The 16,462-nt window shown below is 44.2% G+C and overlaps 3 protein-coding genes across 7 annotated transcripts; all 3 read right to left on the bottom strand.

The window, feature by feature from the left end:
* LOC101072252 (aldo-keto reductase family 1 member B1) lies at window positions 1-3,251 on the bottom strand. Of its 2 annotated transcripts, none has more exons than XM_029842378.1 (10): window positions 2,787-3,251; window positions 2,118-2,201; window positions 1,896-2,012; window positions 1,695-1,772; window positions 1,091-1,207; window positions 772-884; window positions 540-627; window positions 393-476; window positions 156-238; window positions 1-78 (listed from the first exon to the last, which is right to left on the bottom strand). In XM_029842378.1, exons 1-10 carry the CDS (start codon window positions 2,865-2,867, stop codon window positions 45-47), a joined length of 879 nt encoding a protein of 292 aa, XP_029698238.1. In that variant the 5' UTR covers window positions 2,868-3,251; the 3' UTR covers window positions 1-44. The 2 variants fall into 2 exon arrangements, with proteins under 2 accessions (XP_029698238.1, XP_003967061.2); XM_003967012.3 differs by having other exon boundaries at window positions 2,118-2,294; window positions 2,787-3,173.
* A 1,712-nt stretch (window positions 3,252-4,963) lies between these two features.
* tat (tyrosine aminotransferase) lies at window positions 4,964-10,136 on the bottom strand. Of its 4 annotated transcripts, none has more exons than XM_029842000.1 (12): window positions 8,987-10,136; window positions 8,088-8,371; window positions 7,880-7,984; window positions 7,670-7,737; window positions 7,374-7,532; window positions 7,116-7,254; window positions 6,976-7,028; window positions 5,977-6,129; window positions 5,769-5,897; window positions 5,556-5,639; window positions 5,202-5,300; window positions 4,964-5,114 (listed from the first exon to the last, which is right to left on the bottom strand). In XM_029842000.1, the coding sequence occupies exons 1-12, from the start codon at window positions 9,022-9,024 to the stop codon at window positions 4,974-4,976; spliced, it is 1,452 nt and encodes a 483-aa protein (XP_029697860.1). In that variant the 5' UTR covers window positions 9,025-10,136; the 3' UTR covers window positions 4,964-4,973. The 4 variants fall into 4 exon arrangements, with proteins under 4 accessions (XP_029697860.1, XP_029697861.1, XP_003967041.2 ...); XM_029842001.1 differs by having other exon boundaries at window positions 8,088-8,378; window positions 8,987-9,014; XM_003966992.3 differs by lacking the exon at window positions 8,987-10,136 and adding an exon at window positions 8,849-8,984.
* A 913-nt stretch (window positions 10,137-11,049) lies between these two features.
* LOC105416869 (uncharacterized) lies at window positions 11,050-16,361 on the bottom strand. Its single transcript, XM_011606812.2, has 7 exons — window positions 16,201-16,361; window positions 15,618-15,841; window positions 15,017-15,118; window positions 14,784-14,885; window positions 14,096-14,209; window positions 12,863-12,971; window positions 11,050-12,673 (listed from the first exon to the last, which is right to left on the bottom strand). Exons 1-7 carry the CDS (start codon window positions 16,262-16,264, stop codon window positions 11,145-11,147), a joined length of 2,244 nt encoding a protein of 747 aa, XP_011605114.2. The 5' UTR covers window positions 16,265-16,361; the 3' UTR covers window positions 11,050-11,144.
* Window positions 16,362-16,462: the final 101 nt, after the last annotated feature.

The following is a 16,462-nucleotide window of genomic DNA, read 5'->3' as shown; positions in this document are numbered from 1 at the left end:
TTTTATCCACGCGGTTTATTGTCTTTTAAATGCTCCTGATGACCTCACCCGAAGGGGTAATAGGGATGCGACTTTAACCTAAAAGAAAAGATAAAGCATGACTGTGAATGCATCAGTTAAGCTATAGCTTCTGTAACGGCAGCGTTTGAACTCACTCTTCCTTCGTGCTGGCTCGCCAACCCCGGTTGAGTCCCCTCAACACCGCCATGTCGTCTTCGGTCAGAGCAAAGTCGAAGATCTGTTGAAGACGCCAGAGCGTTCAGCTCTTGCATGAACTGAGGCTCTCTGCTGCCACCGTTTGGTGCGTTATATTTGCATTTTATATTTGAGGCAGGAATTGTGTCCTGATATCAAGGCGACCGGCTGCAGCTTGAAAGAAGAGGAGCGTTTACCTTGGTGTTCTCCAGGATGTGATGAGACCTGCTGCTCTTTGGGATGACTGCCACACCCTGCTGGACGTGGTACCTCAGCAGCACCTGCAGAAACAACTCATTCATTCCACTTTCCCAATGTGGGGATATCTGACAGCTGTCGGTAACCTGCGAAGGGCTTCGCTTGTGCTTCTGGGCGATTGCTGCCACCACCGGGTCCTCCAGGATCCTGTGTGGGTCGCTGGCTTCATTTAACCTTTAAAGAGACGAAGGGTGAGAAGCCTTCACTTTAATTAGGAGCGTTATTCCTGTATGCATGTAGCGATTGATCTGATTTCGGACTCAACGTTCTTGTGAACAGTCTTTCGAGTCACTGGGAGGTGAATGATGTGTGACTGACATTTCTGGAGGTCTCCCCGGTGATCCGAGGGGGCTGAAAGCAATCAGGGCAATGTTCTTGGATCTGCAGAACTCGATCATGTCTGTCTGAACCAGGTAGGGATGCAGCTCCACCTGTGAGTGGGGGGGGCACCGCAGGGTCCGTTTCACAGCATACTTTTATTTGGGAATACAGTATATATTTCTGTGACAGTCGAGACTATCTGAAGGTGCCTTTAAGACACCCAGAGCCTGGCAGCCCAGCAGGAAATGTAATAACATCTACGTATTACATCTAACTAAACAAGGTGCATCCAGTCATTGAGATACGTTGTTGCTACCTGGTTGACAGCGGGAGGAACCTTACACCTGGAAAGTAGCCGCTCCAGCTGGAGGATGCTGAAGTTGGACACACCGATGCTCTTCACCTTCCCCGAGGCTTGTAGAGCCTCCATCCCCTGTGCACACATCATGGGCTTGACTTGCTAAGATGTCTGATGAGGAGTGCTAAACTGCAGGCGCCTGGTTTTCAGGTGATCTTTGCCCGACTGAGTACAGGTGCAGAGGAAGTGAAAACCCGCTCGTAGAGGCCAATACCCACCTAAGAGAGCCCCAACAGAGAAATCTGACAAGGCGCGACAAAGCACGTAAAGACAGAATCACAACCAACACAAATATTTCCAGGTTTGATAAACCAGACTGCGTGTGCTTCTATGTTTATCAGTATTTTGCTCAGCAAAAAGCCATATTTGATATTCATTAGGGTCATAGATGGGCGGCGGGTGTTGTTTTGCCCCCTTCAAAGACGCAGTCCTCAGTGCAGAACCTTAGTACCAACTTTCACATTTTTTGCGGGTAACATCAGTTTTGCACGTTTTATACCAGCAAACCTTCAGTAAATCCTATAAGTTGAAAGCTTTGATTTGATCTGAGGCATCTTCTTACCTTCCATACATCCACATAGTCGACATCAGAGGTCAGAATCTGTCCATTCTTCTGGGGGAAGAGCTCATCACCCATTTTCTAAAATAACGAAATAAACTAAATAAGCTAAAAACACAGGATATCAGGGTTCATGCAATAAGGCCTTTTTAGCTCAATTTTCTTAACCTGAATTTTAAAAAAAGCTATGTTATATGGATGTACCTGGAGGCCAACTGGGAAATTGATAAGGTAAAGATCCACGTAATCCAGCTGCAGATCAGCTAGAGACTTGTTCAGGCAGACAGGGATGTCCTCTGGAGCATGATGAGTGCCCCACAACTGTTACAAGAGTAATACATCACCCAAACATTTCACTGATCATCTGAGATGTGGATCACAGGCAGTTTCCAGATGGCCGGGGTAGAAATACCCGTTGGCGCCCACCTTACTGACGATGAACATGTCCTGTCGCCTGATGACACCCTGCTTCATCTTGGATTTCAGTGCCTTACCAACATCAGCTTCATTCTGATAACAGTAAGCTGTGTCAATGTGGCGAAAACCGGCGGCGATGCCGGTTTCTACTGCACCCTGGACTGTGGAGGGGAGAAGATTGGAGGCCTGCAACAATTAATGCGGGCTGTAACCTGGCTGTATATAGAATTAGTCTCGAAATCTGTTCACATCGTTTAAAAAATGGCCACTGAGATAAACAGACTTTTTTTCCCCCAAACATGTTTCCAAGGAAAAGTTTGAGCATAATAAATAAGAACAATTTAAAAAGAATGCAATAAAAAAAAGTCAAAGCGAAGAGGCTAGTAAGGTGCATGGAGACATGTACGTGACATATATGTACTTGTTGTAGCAGGCCAGTAGTATATTATATATATTAGATGTTTGCACGCAGTCAACAGCAACCTGGTAAAGTATTATTTGGAACACTGAACCCTGTGCTGTCTTCCAAAAAATGAGCTCAGAAATGCGTTACACATTTACAAAAACCCCTTTTTTTCTAAAATATACCTCCAGCTCAGTTATATGTTAATAAAAAGTGACTCAATCATGATTCTCTTTAGAGTTGCAAGCATTTAATGAGTACTGGAGCTGCCCTACCTTCCCTGTGCCCAGACCCAGGAGGGGCATTCGAGTGCCATCGTTCAGCTCTATGGTCTGGGCCACCCGTTGGTTCGTCATGGAGAACAATCAAACAAGTGCAGAAAACAAACACTAAGGGCAGAAACTCAGCACAGACTTGCTGAAACTTCCTCTTTTCCACTTCAACTGCTGACTCGATGTCCTTTATTCACAGTTTTCCCCCTCTCTCCACTTCCTTTCAAGCCTTCCTGTCTTCTCACTGGTTAATTATTGGACATACAAAAGCACTGCGACGTATTTATGCATACTCCCTCAGTTGCTTAGAAGGAACATATGACAAAGGTCACTCTTTTCTTATGGGTGGCAGCAAACAGGGTTGGACAGACAAGCAGAGCAGTAATGACCCCCAGATGAACCCTAGATGGCGCTACACACACATCATGGGCTTGACTTACTAAGGTGTCTGATAAGGAGCGCTAAACTGCAGGCGCCTGGTTTGCAGGTGATCTTTGCCCGAGTGAGTACAGGTGCAGAGGAAGTGAAAACCCGCTTGTAGAGGCCAATACCCACCTAAGAGAGCCCCAACAGAGAAATCTGACAAGGCGCGACAAAGCAAATTCCAAATATTGTTTCTGTTTATCGGCAGTCATGGTGCACAAATCTGATCTCATTTGCACTTTCCAGTGTTTTATATTAAGACAAAGCTTCCAAGGAAAAGTTTGAGCGTAATAAATATGATACCATTTAAAAAGAATGCAATAAAAAAAGTCAAAGCGAAGAGGCTAGTAAGGTGCATGGAGACATGTACGTGACATATATGTACTTGTTGTAGCAGGCCAGTAGTATATTATATATATTAGATGTTTGCACGCAGTCAACAGCAACCTCGTAAAGTATTATTTGGAACACTGAACTCTGTACTGCCTTCCAAAAAATGAGCTCAGAAATGTGTTTACACATTTACAAAAAAGCATTTTTTTCCTAAAATATACCTCCAACTAGCAAACACAAAAAAACCACCCAAACGTCAAGTTAACGAGTTACGTAATCGCGCAGCTGTGGTGGGTTCAGACCGGAAACGGAAGCACGCTCATACCGCACGCGACGCGCCGCGAATGGCTGAGTTCGGCGCGCGCCGTACAGAGATCGTTTCGGCGTCTGGGCTATTGTGTGCGCGTGCCGCGAGCGATCTGGCAGGACGTCAGTCGAAGGGAAATAAACGAGGAAATCCGGGAAAATTTGATAATAAAATAATAAAATAAATAAATAAACCGTAATCGCACGCACACTCACACGATACACTGCGCTGGGAAGCAGGGAGTTTAAATAAATAATAAAATAAAGATTAGATAAACATTTAATTTAGATTTCAGTACTGCAGCTCTATATCTGCATATCTATACCGGCGAAATGCACTTCATTGGCAACAAAGTGAACTATTGTTATTGTTATTATTATTATTATTATTAGTAGTAGTAGTAGTAGTAGTAGTAACACATGCTGGACAGTTGCAAATTATAATGAACAACTTTTTTTGTAAGGGATTGAAGGAAGTAGAAGGCAGAATTAAATCTGGAGGAAAATCATTCTGTCGGGAAAAAATTACATCAATTTGGCAGAATAGATCTTAAGCTGCTACTAATAATAAATGTAATTTGATATTAATACCCATAAAACCAATTCAACATGTTTTAATTTATTTTCAGTCCCCCCAAAAATCCCTACTACATCTGTCATTGACGATACATCAATGACTTTTACATGAAACACCATGAGCAAAATAATTTTATAACATATAATGAATGAAAGATTTTAAAGTAATCGTATAACATACAATCGAATATATTAGATCAACAGCAAAGAAAGATAACTGCTTAGGTATTTGTAATATTAAAAATGAAAACGCAATATTAGACAAATTATATAAAAATATGTTGAAGGTAATATAGCTTGTATAAAATATAAATATTCATCTTACATTAAACATCACACCATCAGATAAATTGCTTTCAAAGCTTTTGGTGTAGCAGAGATGATGATGTTAAGATAATAGAAACAGATGTTTTTTTTTACAGCTGTAACTTCCATAAATGGTAGAATACATTTCTGGTGAAATTTAAGTGTTTTGCATCTGTTCGGCTCTCCTGTTTCTATTCTTTGGTCTCTGTGAGGTGAGTGCTGTCACACTGATCAAGCTGAGACTTCTCACTGGTCGAGATCGTTGCTGTTGCAGCTACTGGGACGATAATGGCGCTGACAGAACTCCCTGATGCGACCGCACGCTTCCACCATCAGCTCCTCTGGCACTGTCACCACGATCCGAAAGAAGTTGGGATACTCGAACGCCTTAAAGATATAATGTAGACAGTATTTTAATGGTGTGGGCCTGGACCCCGGCACGTGAAGGAGCGATGAGGGAAGTTTGTGTCTTACTGAAGCAGGCAGACAGAAGACAGACTGCTCCGTCACCAAGTGCTCAGTAAAGTCCACATCACCCTTGAAATCTGGGAAATGATCCATTTCAATCCCCACCTGGTCACATTTGCAGACAAACATATTTATAAAGTGACATTTTAAAACACACGATTAGTATTTTCTGCTTTCGTGACTGATAATAAACCTGCTTCTTGATTTATTTATATAAATTACTGGTCCTTGTCCGGATATTATTCTGATGGGGCCTTATGAAAAGACAAACCTGCTGTAAACACTCTGCATCCCTGCATACTTTATAACCGTGTGTAGCCTGTGTTAGGCCCTCAGCTGAGACACAGGCGCAGTACTGACCATGAGGTACATGGCTCCTGAAGGCATGATGGGGTTCAGGCCAGGGACGGTCGACAGCTCATTAAAACAAATCTCAGAGTTGGACTGAGGAAGAAAAAGATGCAAAGCTGTCAGTTTCCTGCAATACTTCATATATGTGGCATATGTTTAAAGGCCCTGTGCGCATGTGAACGCGCCATCAATTATTTGAGGCCTAAAAACTGGAGGGTTTACCTTTAGGAAGCCAATGGTGTTGTTGTAAAAGCTCTGAGGCGTGTTGTTGAGGATGCTCTCCAGAGCACCCTGGATGATGCTGCATGCACCCAGGATACGCTGGCTCAGTTTCACCAGGCCCTGGTGGAGCTACAGCGGGGACAGGCGGCGTGAGACAACAGAGAGATGCAGGCGGGAGCGTGAACAAGCACAAGAGACGGCCGCATACCGCAGGTCCAAACACGTTATTCCTGTCGTGGATGAGGATCCACCCCATCCTCCATCCGGGGACCAGCCAGCGTTTAGCCAAACCCCCGCAGGAGAGTATGGGGACATCGCTGCTGAGAGACGCCAAGGACGGACAACTGCAGCCTGGGAAGACCTGTCAAAACAAGCAAATACCTTTGATGGAGGAGCCGCCCGGGACGGGTCAGTAGGGTCAGTTTGTGGTTGGAGGCTTTTTTGCCCAATCGCCAACTATTTGCGTGAATCACCTTATCAAAATGACACTATGATAGGAGAGAACGCTCTGGCTTTATCTGTGCTTTTTGACAAACATCTTTTTCCATGTTTACATGCCCTTTGGTTAAAACTGGACTGGTACAGGATGTTGCTGCCAACCTTTTCCACTTAGGCGTGCTGACGCGACAGTTATTGGGCTTAGATCCAAACAAGAACCAATAGAAAGCTCACAAGCAAGACCTTCACATGTGATAACTGAAAGTTGAATTTAATATGTTAATCAGAATAAAGGCTATCCTTTTGAAAATAACGGTTTGCGTTTGTCTGTTCAGATCCCAGGACTGAGCCCGGCCCCCTCTATATACATCCCTAATGTTGGCTCATCCACACTTTATCTTTTCTGCCTTAACTTTTGGAGATAACCAGAACTTTATTGACAGTAGATAATAATGTTGGTTTATGGGCTCTTTTTTTTTGCTGTTAAATATGTAAATAATTTAGTGGCGTTCACATGCAACTGCTGACCCAGTGATTCCTGCACTCATCCAGCGTATCCCAGCCTTGCTGGGTGCTGCTTCCAGGCCTTATTCACTGCACAAGACCCATAATCCTCCATGTGCTGATGCTAAAGTTATCTGCCCAACATTCAGTTCCAGGGCATCTGCCGTCGCTGTGTTGAAAAATGTGCCTCACTGTCAAGTGCCAAGTCCACCTGCCAACCTGTGCTGCGTTTAGGTGACGTTTGCTGATGTTCGGTCACGCTCACCATATTTCCATAGATTTCATCTGCCAGAATGGGGACGCAATGTCTGGAGGCCACTGAGAAGACACAGGTGATTCCAGCATGAGTCAAATCTGTGTGCTGTGATCAAAGCTGCAGAACCAGGAAACAGGAGGGTGGCGAACCTTTGAGGATCTTCTGAATGTGCTCTTTGGTGAAGACGGAGCCACAGGGGTTGGAGGGATTGGTAACAATCAGGCAGGAAGTCCTCTCGTCGATCAGGCTCTCCAGGTGTTTGAGGTCAGCCTCCCAAGACTTCTCTGGCTGCAAATCAATGATGTGCACTGTTGATTTTCTGAAGCTCCAGATTATTCATCAAAATGGATTTTCAATCTATAATTTTTTAATCTACAGAATGAACACTGCAGTAAACACTCTCCTACCAGCAGGTTGTAGAGTTTGACCTCGATGCCCATTGAAACAGCAAGAGTCTTATATAAGGAGAAACCAGGGCATGGGACCAGGATGTTGTCCCCTGGGTTACACAGAACACTGATCGCCAGGTCAATGGCCTGACTGCAGCCGCTGGTCAAAATCACATCCTGTGAGGGAGGGAAAGAGAGCAGAGACACCAAAATGATGCTTCCCCGTGAACTTTGCACTTTCTTTCCTTTCAGCGTGTGCAATCGGGCAGATTGTAATCTGAAAATTGGCTGGAATTATGGGGGGGGGGGGTCACCTCTGCTGTCAGTGGAGCCTCTGGGGAGCTGTAAAAGTTGGCCAAGGCCTGGCGGCTCTTCAGGTAACCTGCCACAGGACGCGTAGAAATAGTAAATGTGTGAGAAAATAATAATTCATATCAACACGCAACCATTTCTCCAATCTGCATCTGTAGGTGAGCAAAAAACTAAAGACAGCACCTATGGATTCATAACATTGGCTGACTCACCAATGGACGGCGCATAGCCGTTGTATTTCTGAGAGTCGATGGCGTCTTTCATGGCCTGAATGACCGTGTCATCGGTCGGAAGGTTTCCAAAAACAGTTGGATCACCTGAGATGGGAGAAAAACCCAGGAAAAGTTTTGATGACCCTGCCAACAGTTTGGGACAGAAGCCCCGACAGTCGGGCCACGACACCGAAGGCACAACTCGTACCGATGGATAACGCGATCATGGGTTTGTCGGGGTTTGGCGTGAGCTTCATCCCGTCCACGATGGCCCTGATGGGGTTGAGTGTGTTGTTGGCCATCTCAGAGGGCTTCACGTCCCACCTCAGCCTGCGGCTCTTGACTTTGGTGGGATACAAACTGCCGTTTCCACTGAGGCGGTGAAGGCCGCTCCCAGTGACTCCCGTCCCATTTGGGGTTTTGCTGTTGACCGGGTTTTTTCCATGGACTCCATTTCCGTTCATCTGTACCAGGTAAGCCTTGTTGTCCATCCTAGAACCTCGAAGGACGAAGGAACATTTGCTCACAATTCTCCCCACATCTTTACAAATATCTCTAATAAAACAGTAATAAAACAGTAATGTAAGTAAAGTAAATTTTTAAAAGTAACCAATTTTTAAACTAAAATTTTCCAAATTCACACTTGGTGGCTAAAATGTTAATTAAAAACTTTACACGACCGAAATCGAGCTTGTTCAAATGCTAAATGATGCAAATAAAGACCAGTGAACACAACATTATGCAGCCAGCTGTGATTTATTATCATTTATCTCAAAGTTACTGTTGCTGAGTGCAGAATAATATATAAATTAAAAACTAAATTAGAATCCAGAAGAATCTCTGAATTAACGTATCTAAAGATTGTCTCAAGTTGTAGAATTGCGCGATCAATTTATATCTCAAAATAAAATAACCGTCATTTATTTAAATTTAGACATCTGTTTTTTTAAAAAGAAATTTGGCACTCACCTCAATAACTATTCAAGACAAGGTTTCTTTAAAAACAAACAGACAATCAAACGTCGCATCGGAATTCAACTCATATGAACTGAACGGGATGCGGTAAGTGAGTTTTATAGTCTTCCCCCCAAAAAATGGGTGCTATACCATGAATTTCCATTGGTGCAGGACGAGGGCAGCGCCATTTACACCCCTCTTACATCACTGTCAACAGAAACAGGCTTCAGTCATTTACCGGCGGAGGTGCTTCTGGTCGGGCAGCAAACATCTGCCCGCCCGCGTCATGCGTAAAAGTACCGCGCAACACGGCACTTTTACGCATGCACGGAGCGGCAGCAGCTAGTTTGTACTTAACCAACTGAACGAAGCAACTAGCTCTTTAAAAAAACACACAAGAAAAGGGAGAATTTCTTAACAGAAGAAAAATAAACAGTCAGGTCCTATATTCGCCTTTAGTTGTTAATCGTCATTCAGACATTTGCAGCTAAAACATATAAAGGAAGTGCACAGTTTGCTCCCCATTCAAAAAAATTCCCATAAAAATACTTTACTGTGCCTCCATAATTTGGCATCCCCTTTACATTACTAAGCCGTCAGAAAATGTGCATTTTCCTTGCTGTTATTAACAAAAGTACCTGGCCTGGCAGGGGAGGAAGCATGTTTCAGCTGGTCTGTTATTATCTGCTGTCCCCCAGAAACTGCACAGTCATACTCAATTATCCTAAAAACCACATGCTTTCATAAATCTCCAGGGGAGCTGCAAGCACACAGACTGAAACACACCTTCAGACTGAAAAGAAGGAATTATTTGACTGTGCCTGAGCAGACATCAGCCGCCCTGCCAGGAGGAAGTGGGAGCGTTCTACATCTGGACCTACATTCACCTAAGAAGTTTTCTTCTTCCCATTAGACTCACAGTTGAACCACATCGCACCACTTTGATGCTCGTTTCCGGTTCCTCTTTATCACTATAAAAGCCAAAGTCGTCACCAGGGAGGAATCAACTTGGCTCATTTCCACGTAGCGGCACGTGTAGTGGAGGCATTTACCTCATGATGCCATAAATGTACAAAACACAACAATAGTCAGCAGCGCATTTAAATGATGGCAATTTAAGTTGAAAGCAAATGATTCCCCCAGACTGGTCAAACTCAGGCTGGGTTTTAAGCCACTCGAAATAGACATTAATAACACAAACATTGGTGAATCTGGTCCTCTTTTAGTCTTTTCATCATTCAACATCCAAGACTGGGTTTGCCAGAGGAACACGCTGACCCGCCTCTGAGGTGTGTGTGTCTGTACATTATCTACAGTTAATGGAAAACTACCTACCTAATCAATACCACTCCTGTCCTCCATTTACATGTCCATGATATCTGTAAACAAACCTGTGCAAACAGATTAATATAAACAGAGAGTGCCTCCTGGATTGACCCCCCTTGATAGGCTAACCTGGGATATAGCCTTTCTTTTGACCCGTTCAACAGTTGGTGTGGTGTCACGCCACCAGAGCCGCCTTCCACCGTCATGATTGGTCGGCTCAGATGAAGCTCCCAGTGGGAGACCCGATCCAGGTCTGGAAAACATCGGTTTACGCATGGCATCATCACAACAGCAGAACGATGATCCACCAGATGATCTTTACACCCTCTCATTCCGTCATTCCCAAAAATTTGCGTCATCAGTCGCCCACTTGTTTATTGCCGGGTTATTCACTTATCCGTCGACATCAACAGCACGTGTCCGACACGAGCGTGGAGGAGACGGAAACGTAACAAATAAACACTGATTGTATTTGGTGAACGTGGCCTCGTTGTCATCGTTGGCGCCGCTGATGAAACCGCGTCTTCTTTATCTTATGAATGTTTGTATTTCCACATCGAGCCAGTCATTACGTAGGTCGATCACGTTACGTAAGCTGTCGCACACCATCGGCGGCTTTGACATTAAATATTATGTAATTCTAAGTTATAAATAATGAAAGCATCATTTAGCAACATAATTACCACTATTCTTCTCAATGCTGCTTGGTCATTATTATTTTTTTTACAAAATGGTACATTTAAGTTGGTTTAACTGTTCTCGTTGCTCTTTTCCAGAGAGTTACTCATTTTCAGCCAAACAACTGACATGAACTAGTTTGTTTGCTAAATTTGGCAGCTCTTTGATTCAGATGTGAGTTTAGGTGATCAAAGAAAAAAAAAAAAAGGTTTCAACACGTGGCAATTGATTTATAAAGTTATAGTTTACGTATGTAATGTGCAAAGAGGACAAATGATCACGAATTTCAGTAACATTATTGGAACTACAGGAGGTTCCGTGCCGCCTCGTACTCTAACAGAAGTCTTTTCTTTTTGATGCAAGGCTTGTAGTCCGGGTCCAGGAGGGTCGAGTCCTCCCCCCCGCTGCTCGAGGACAAACTGGAGTAAAGGAGGTTGAGGTCAAAAGAAGAATCGCCGTTCTCTTCCTCTTCTGTCCCCCTGTCCTCGCTGTCCCTGCTGCTGTGAGCCACTCGCTGCTCGTACCCGCTGGACGATCTCCCACCGGTTGCTTGGTAACAGTGCTGGGAGCTGAGCCTGCCGACACTCACCCGAGGCTGGAGCAGCTTGGAGCGCAGCAGCACAGCCTGGCTGGGTAAGGACAACCTCAGTGGAGCTCTCAGAAACCTGCCGGCGAGGGCTCCATCACGCGCATCTTTAGGTGTAGACGAGAGTTGTGGGAGAGCGTGGGGAAACACCCGGGTGGAGTCGACGGGGACATTTCGTTGGCATGATTTGATGGACGGAGGGATTCTGTTTCCCCCAGAGTGAGCAGGAACTGTCGCTGGCTGGCAGGGAGACGTTGATGCATCTCTTGTGAGATGCTCATCAGACCCAGAGGGACGACGTGGGAGATGAGTGTTTGCGGCCGTGGCAGAGGGGGAAGAGCTGCCATTCCCAGGATCTGACCCCGCATCGTGTTTATTCTTTAGAGAGTTGGACGTTGCTCCCTGAAGCAGACCGGAGCTTCCTGGACTTTGGTGCGGTGGAGAGCGCCGTGCACGATTACTGGGAACGGAAGCTTCCTGATGGTGAGTAGCTGTGGCGGAGTGACTCGGAAATGAGTTGTGAAGTTTGAAATAGAGCTCAGAGCTCCCAGAGGCCAAATCTACCAGCCTGACGCTGGGAGACACCCGAGTGTCTCGACAGGAAGCGGGCCGGAGCAGCAGCCGGCTTTGAGCGGAGTCGCACGAAGACGATCCAGAGGTCATCTGATCTTTAGAGCTCGCTTTCTCACATGTCTCTTCTGGCGTCTGAAGCTGACCAGAGGTGTCCGATATCGGATGCTGCTGACCGGCTGGATACGGGATGAGATCCGAGGAAGTGAGGTCCTGCGATGATGATGAAGATGAAGGGAAGAGAGGTGGGGACGGCCAAACATTAGCCCGGCGGAGCTCGTTGTCAGAGCGCTCCTCGGGACACTCCTGCAGGATGCTCTTCACCCAGCGCTGATGCTTGGAGCAGAACTGAGGGAGGCGATGAGCCTCACGACGATCCTCACTGCTTCCCTGAATGAGCTCCTCAGAGTTGGCCCTCACCTCCTCCACCCTCTCGGCCCTCCGACCATCACCCTTTGTTTGGTGAGGAGGTCTAGAGGCTGAATCCTTTTCATTCTCCAACAACAGAGGGCCGTCCACAGGGACGCCAGGGACAGCTGCTTCTTCTCTCCCCTGGAACTGGACGTCATCTTTGGAGTTTTTAGCCTTTAGCGAAGTGCGCAGGGGAGGCCTTGAGAGCTGGGGACCTTTTCTCCGGTGTTCTGACAACTCTTTGCCAAGATCCAAGAAAGTAACTTCTAAGTGATCACAAACACACTAAATTTACATTTCCATTCACTGTAACCATAAAAAAATACAATAGGAAAGAAACACACACAATTAGAATAAGAAATACATCATTAGCTCAGTTTAAACACTATGTTATTGTCATTCATGGTGTTTTTTGAGGAATTCTACAGAAATTTGCATAAATCTGCATTTATTACCACACTGCAGCAGCTTCTTGAGAGTCGTTGCTATGGTTGCCGGGTCAGAGGCAACTACGTCCAACAACAGCTTCTCCTCTTCACTCACCGGGCTTTCTTTCTTCAGGATCTAGCTCATAATGAAAAAGAAGTGTTGAAAATGAAATTTATGACAACATCTTAGCAGGCTGTTGATGAAATTTAAGTACTATAGCACCGAGTTATTGTCATCTTACGAAAAATTAAAGGATGCCAACTTCAAAATTACAGTATTACTGTACAATGTGAGAAAGTAGCAAGTCACTAATTAGTAAAAACAGAGATTTTTTGTGCTCCAGGCAGGATAGCACCTCCCTGAAATCGGCAAACCAGCACTCATCGACACTCGTACGTTTACACAAATCATTGCCTTAATCCGACTAAAACTGGACAACTGAAGTGCTCGTAAACGTGTTAGTCCAACTAATGAAAGTTGTCCTTATCATATCGCCACCTATTGTTGAGGAAGAGGACGGATTCTCGTCAGTTAGTGGATTTTTTTCTGTTGCCTTTAAACTGGGACAAGGACTGAATTCCGACAGGAAGCCATAGTCAAATTTTAAGTATATGTATCGATTAATCTGTGCACGTAAACATGCTGACTGATGATAAGACTGATGTTAGGTGCTGATGTCAGTCTGCTGCCAAAATAAACCGAGCCGTCGTTGCTCCCGAGTGTCTGGCTGAGCTGCGATGAGCATCTATGCTGCTGTGTTTAAGTCATTTAATGGGAAAACTGGTCGTCGATGCCTCGTTTATTGGTGAAAAGGCCCTCAAATTTAAAAGGCTGTACAGAGAAATACAAAAACATGTTCATTACTATGGAGGCCAACACGATCCCCCAGCTACAGGTGGGAAAATCTAGTGGGTTTTGTCCAATAATATATTAATTTGTAATTATTTATTTGACAGGTTAAGCTTAGGGTTAGGGTCCATCTACCTGTACATTAACTCAGGAAATGTTTATGACTGGCTGATTAAATAAAATTTTGGTGATGTTTCTGATTCTGGAGGGACTTTGAGCTTCCAAATTTCAAAGCCCCTTAAAGCATTCTACTATTTTATACATCTGTATTATTACTGCCTAGTACTGTCTCTATGCTACAGGTATAAGAGACAATATGTGGGGAAATTAGCTGCTTGGTGAGGGTGTTGTTTCTAGCTTAGCTCCTGATTTTAGCAATGTTATTCATTATTGTATCGAGCAGGTTTTACCTTGTCGATGTATGCATCTCCTGGTAAAACAGTTTCCAGTTTTTGCAGGTACTGCAGCAGCCTGTCCTCTACTTTCTGGGCATAATGCTCCCCATACTGCTCCTGCATTTGATTCTGAAAACAGCAAGAGAACAATTCTGAAATAAACTTTCTGGAACTGTTTGGACACTGTTATTTGATTTTTGAATTGTGTGTTGCAACAGTTACAGACAGTACGGTCAACAAGAAGGGAGAAATAAGGTTGACCACAGTGTTGTTTTGTTTATTTTGGACAATGAACTTTAATACTGGTGAGCCACAGACCACTGCAAGAGATGTTTTTTCCCTTAATAACCCCTATTTTAACTATTCAAAGCACTTAAATTGTAGGAGAAAATCTGTGAGACCTAATAGAACTTAATAAATTGTGCTTTTACACAAAACGCCATCAGGTTATCTTGAAACACAACAACCTGATTAAAAAGTAGATGGCTTAAAAATGATACAAAAGGTTGTTTTATGTTTTTTACTTTTAGTAAAATCATTTAGAAGATGATTTAGAATACCTTTTCTATTACCTATTAAACTACAAAACTACAGAAACAGGAGGGAAGCTTCTCTTTGGGTCAGGACCTATTTCCTGCGTGCCCAGAAACAGAAGAGCGGTTATAAATGAGACCTGCTGTTGAAGCACGAGAAGGAAACTAACCGTCACATAACGTTCAAGCTTGACCTTGTCCATAGCAAGTGACTGGGCCAAATCCTTAAAGTCCAGATGATTCTTCTTCATGAGGAACATCTCGCGTTGGCTCTATCGATCAAAGACACGAGCAATAAATAATTGTCTTTACTCAATAATTGTAACGAAACAGTACAATAGGTCTTTAAACGCAACACTTAGTATTTTAAAACCGATAGAAATGTGCACACGCGCGAACTTACACACTGGTTTTGATACTGAGGTAGTCTACTTGGAAAGAACTGATTGATTTTGAACATGATATCAATCATTCCTCTTTCTTGCTTCAGCATCCACATTATGATCTGCGAGGAAGCACAATTAGGATGAGACAGGACGGAGCTTTGGAAGAAAACAGAAACAAACTGAGGTTTCGCATGAAACTGAATCAAGCTGCACAATGTTCCAACATAACGTCCCACTGAGTCCAACTGCTCGGGCCTTTTGGCGCTGAATTACTTGGCAACGCCACAGTGCACAATCCTGCTTTAATGGTTCTCAACTGAATATCAGCTGGAAACGGTGCAAATCATTGGGAAGTGGCCTCATGATCTGAGTACAAGGAAATGGTTGATTCACTTTCATGATAGTGTTATTTGAGTTGAGTGGTTGGACGGTCTGTATGGACAGAGGAAGACAATTCACTATTATATACTGTTGAGGCTTGATGGTCCCAGAGGGGAGGAAGGGATTATGTTGGGGAATCTTGTTCGGATGCTACTGGATGTCTCACTCGTAGCGGTTCAATAAAAGTCGTCACGACTGAAATGATTGAGGGGACTTTATCAGGACTTTCTTATGTACCATTGTTTTCAGGCCAAAGACGATCTTCATGTGTTTGATGGGAGCCACAAGTGTGGGCAGAAGTCTGTATGTGTCTTCCAAGAAGTTCACGACTCTCTCAAAGTGTTCTTTGTCGCGGTTCTTCACGATAGAATGGACCTTGGCAGAGACAACACGCAGCCTCCCGGCGTCCTCGAGGCTCAGAGGCTGAGAATCCATGTCTGGCCATTCTGAGGGGTCCACATCTGGAAAGTAAATGAATAAAAATCACATCTGTCAATTTCTTTGCAAAAAGGATTTTACCCACATTGAAGGTGTTGTCGTTTACTGATTGATTGCGACGCATGATGGATTTTGATGTGCGATGTAAAGTAAATACTAGCTGTAACTTTTCAATTAAGGTAGCACTAAGAAGTAAAACACTTAAAGGTGTTAAATCTATAGTATAGTATATATATAGTATAGTTGCAACTATACCTACAAACCCGCACAGAAAGGGCATTTTCTGTATTTTGAACAGGACTTGTCCACAACACAAACGAAATTCAAAGTACTTTGTCACAATACGGCGAAATATCGTGTCAGAAACTGACTGAAAACCAACCTTCCAGCACATCTTCCATCCTGTGAGCCCAGATATACTCTATGATCCGCAGCGGTGTTTCCATCAGATGCTCAGTCAGTCAGAGGAACCACCGCCAAACTTTTAAACCTTCATCCATAACTCGGCTGCTATGACAACCTCCACTGGACATGTAGCGACAAGCTTCTGTTGACGGACGCTTTCATACTACTTCCTGGTCAAGGGCAATAGTTGTTGTCAAAATAAAAGTTTTTAAGGCTGCCAATGCGCGTTATGGCGACCG

This window comes from Takifugu rubripes, chromosome 9 (genome assembly GCF_901000725.2).
Source record: "Takifugu rubripes chromosome 9, fTakRub1.2, whole genome shotgun sequence".
Lineage (NCBI taxonomy): Eukaryota > Metazoa > Chordata > Actinopteri > Tetraodontiformes > Tetraodontidae > Takifugu > Takifugu rubripes.
This window is presented reverse-complemented; position numbering and strand designations above follow the sequence as displayed.

Bases quoted from the DNA above. Each gene is read 5' to 3' on its own strand.
- LOC101072252 (XM_003967012.3), bottom strand. From the start codon at position 2,867: ATGACGAACCAACGGGTGGCCCAGACCATAGAGCTGAACGATGGCACT. The intron at 885-1,090 runs GTAGCAACAACG...CCCCACTCACAG, and splicing joins TTCCTCCCGCTGTCAACCAG to GTGGAGCTGCATCCCTACCT. The intron at 477-539 runs GTTACCGACAGC...TTGTTTCTGCAG, and splicing joins ACAAGCGAAGCCCTTCGCAG to GTGCTGCTGAGGTACCACGT.
- LOC105416869 (XM_011606812.2), bottom strand. From the start codon at position 16,264: ATGGAAACACCGCTGCGGATCATAGAGTATATCTGGGCTCACAGGATG. The intron at 14,886-15,016 runs GTAAGTTCGCGC...TTTGATCGATAG, and splicing joins CTCAGTATCAAAACCAGTGT to AGCCAACGCGAGATGTTCCT. The intron at 12,972-14,095 runs GTAAAACCTGCT...ATTATGAGCTAG, and splicing joins GAGATGCATACATCGACAAG to ATCCTGAAGAAAGAAAGCCC.
- tat (XM_029842000.1), bottom strand. From the start codon at position 9,024: ATGGCGCTGCCCTCGTCCTGCACCAATGGAAATTCATG. The intron at 5,640-5,768 runs GTAAACCCTCCA...TTTCTTCCTCAG, and splicing joins ACACCATTGGCTTCCTAAAG to TCCAACTCTGAGATTTGTTT. The intron at 5,301-5,555 runs GTCAGTACTGCG...AAATGTGACCAG, and splicing joins CAGGAGCCATGTACCTCATG to GTGGGGATTGAAATGGATCA.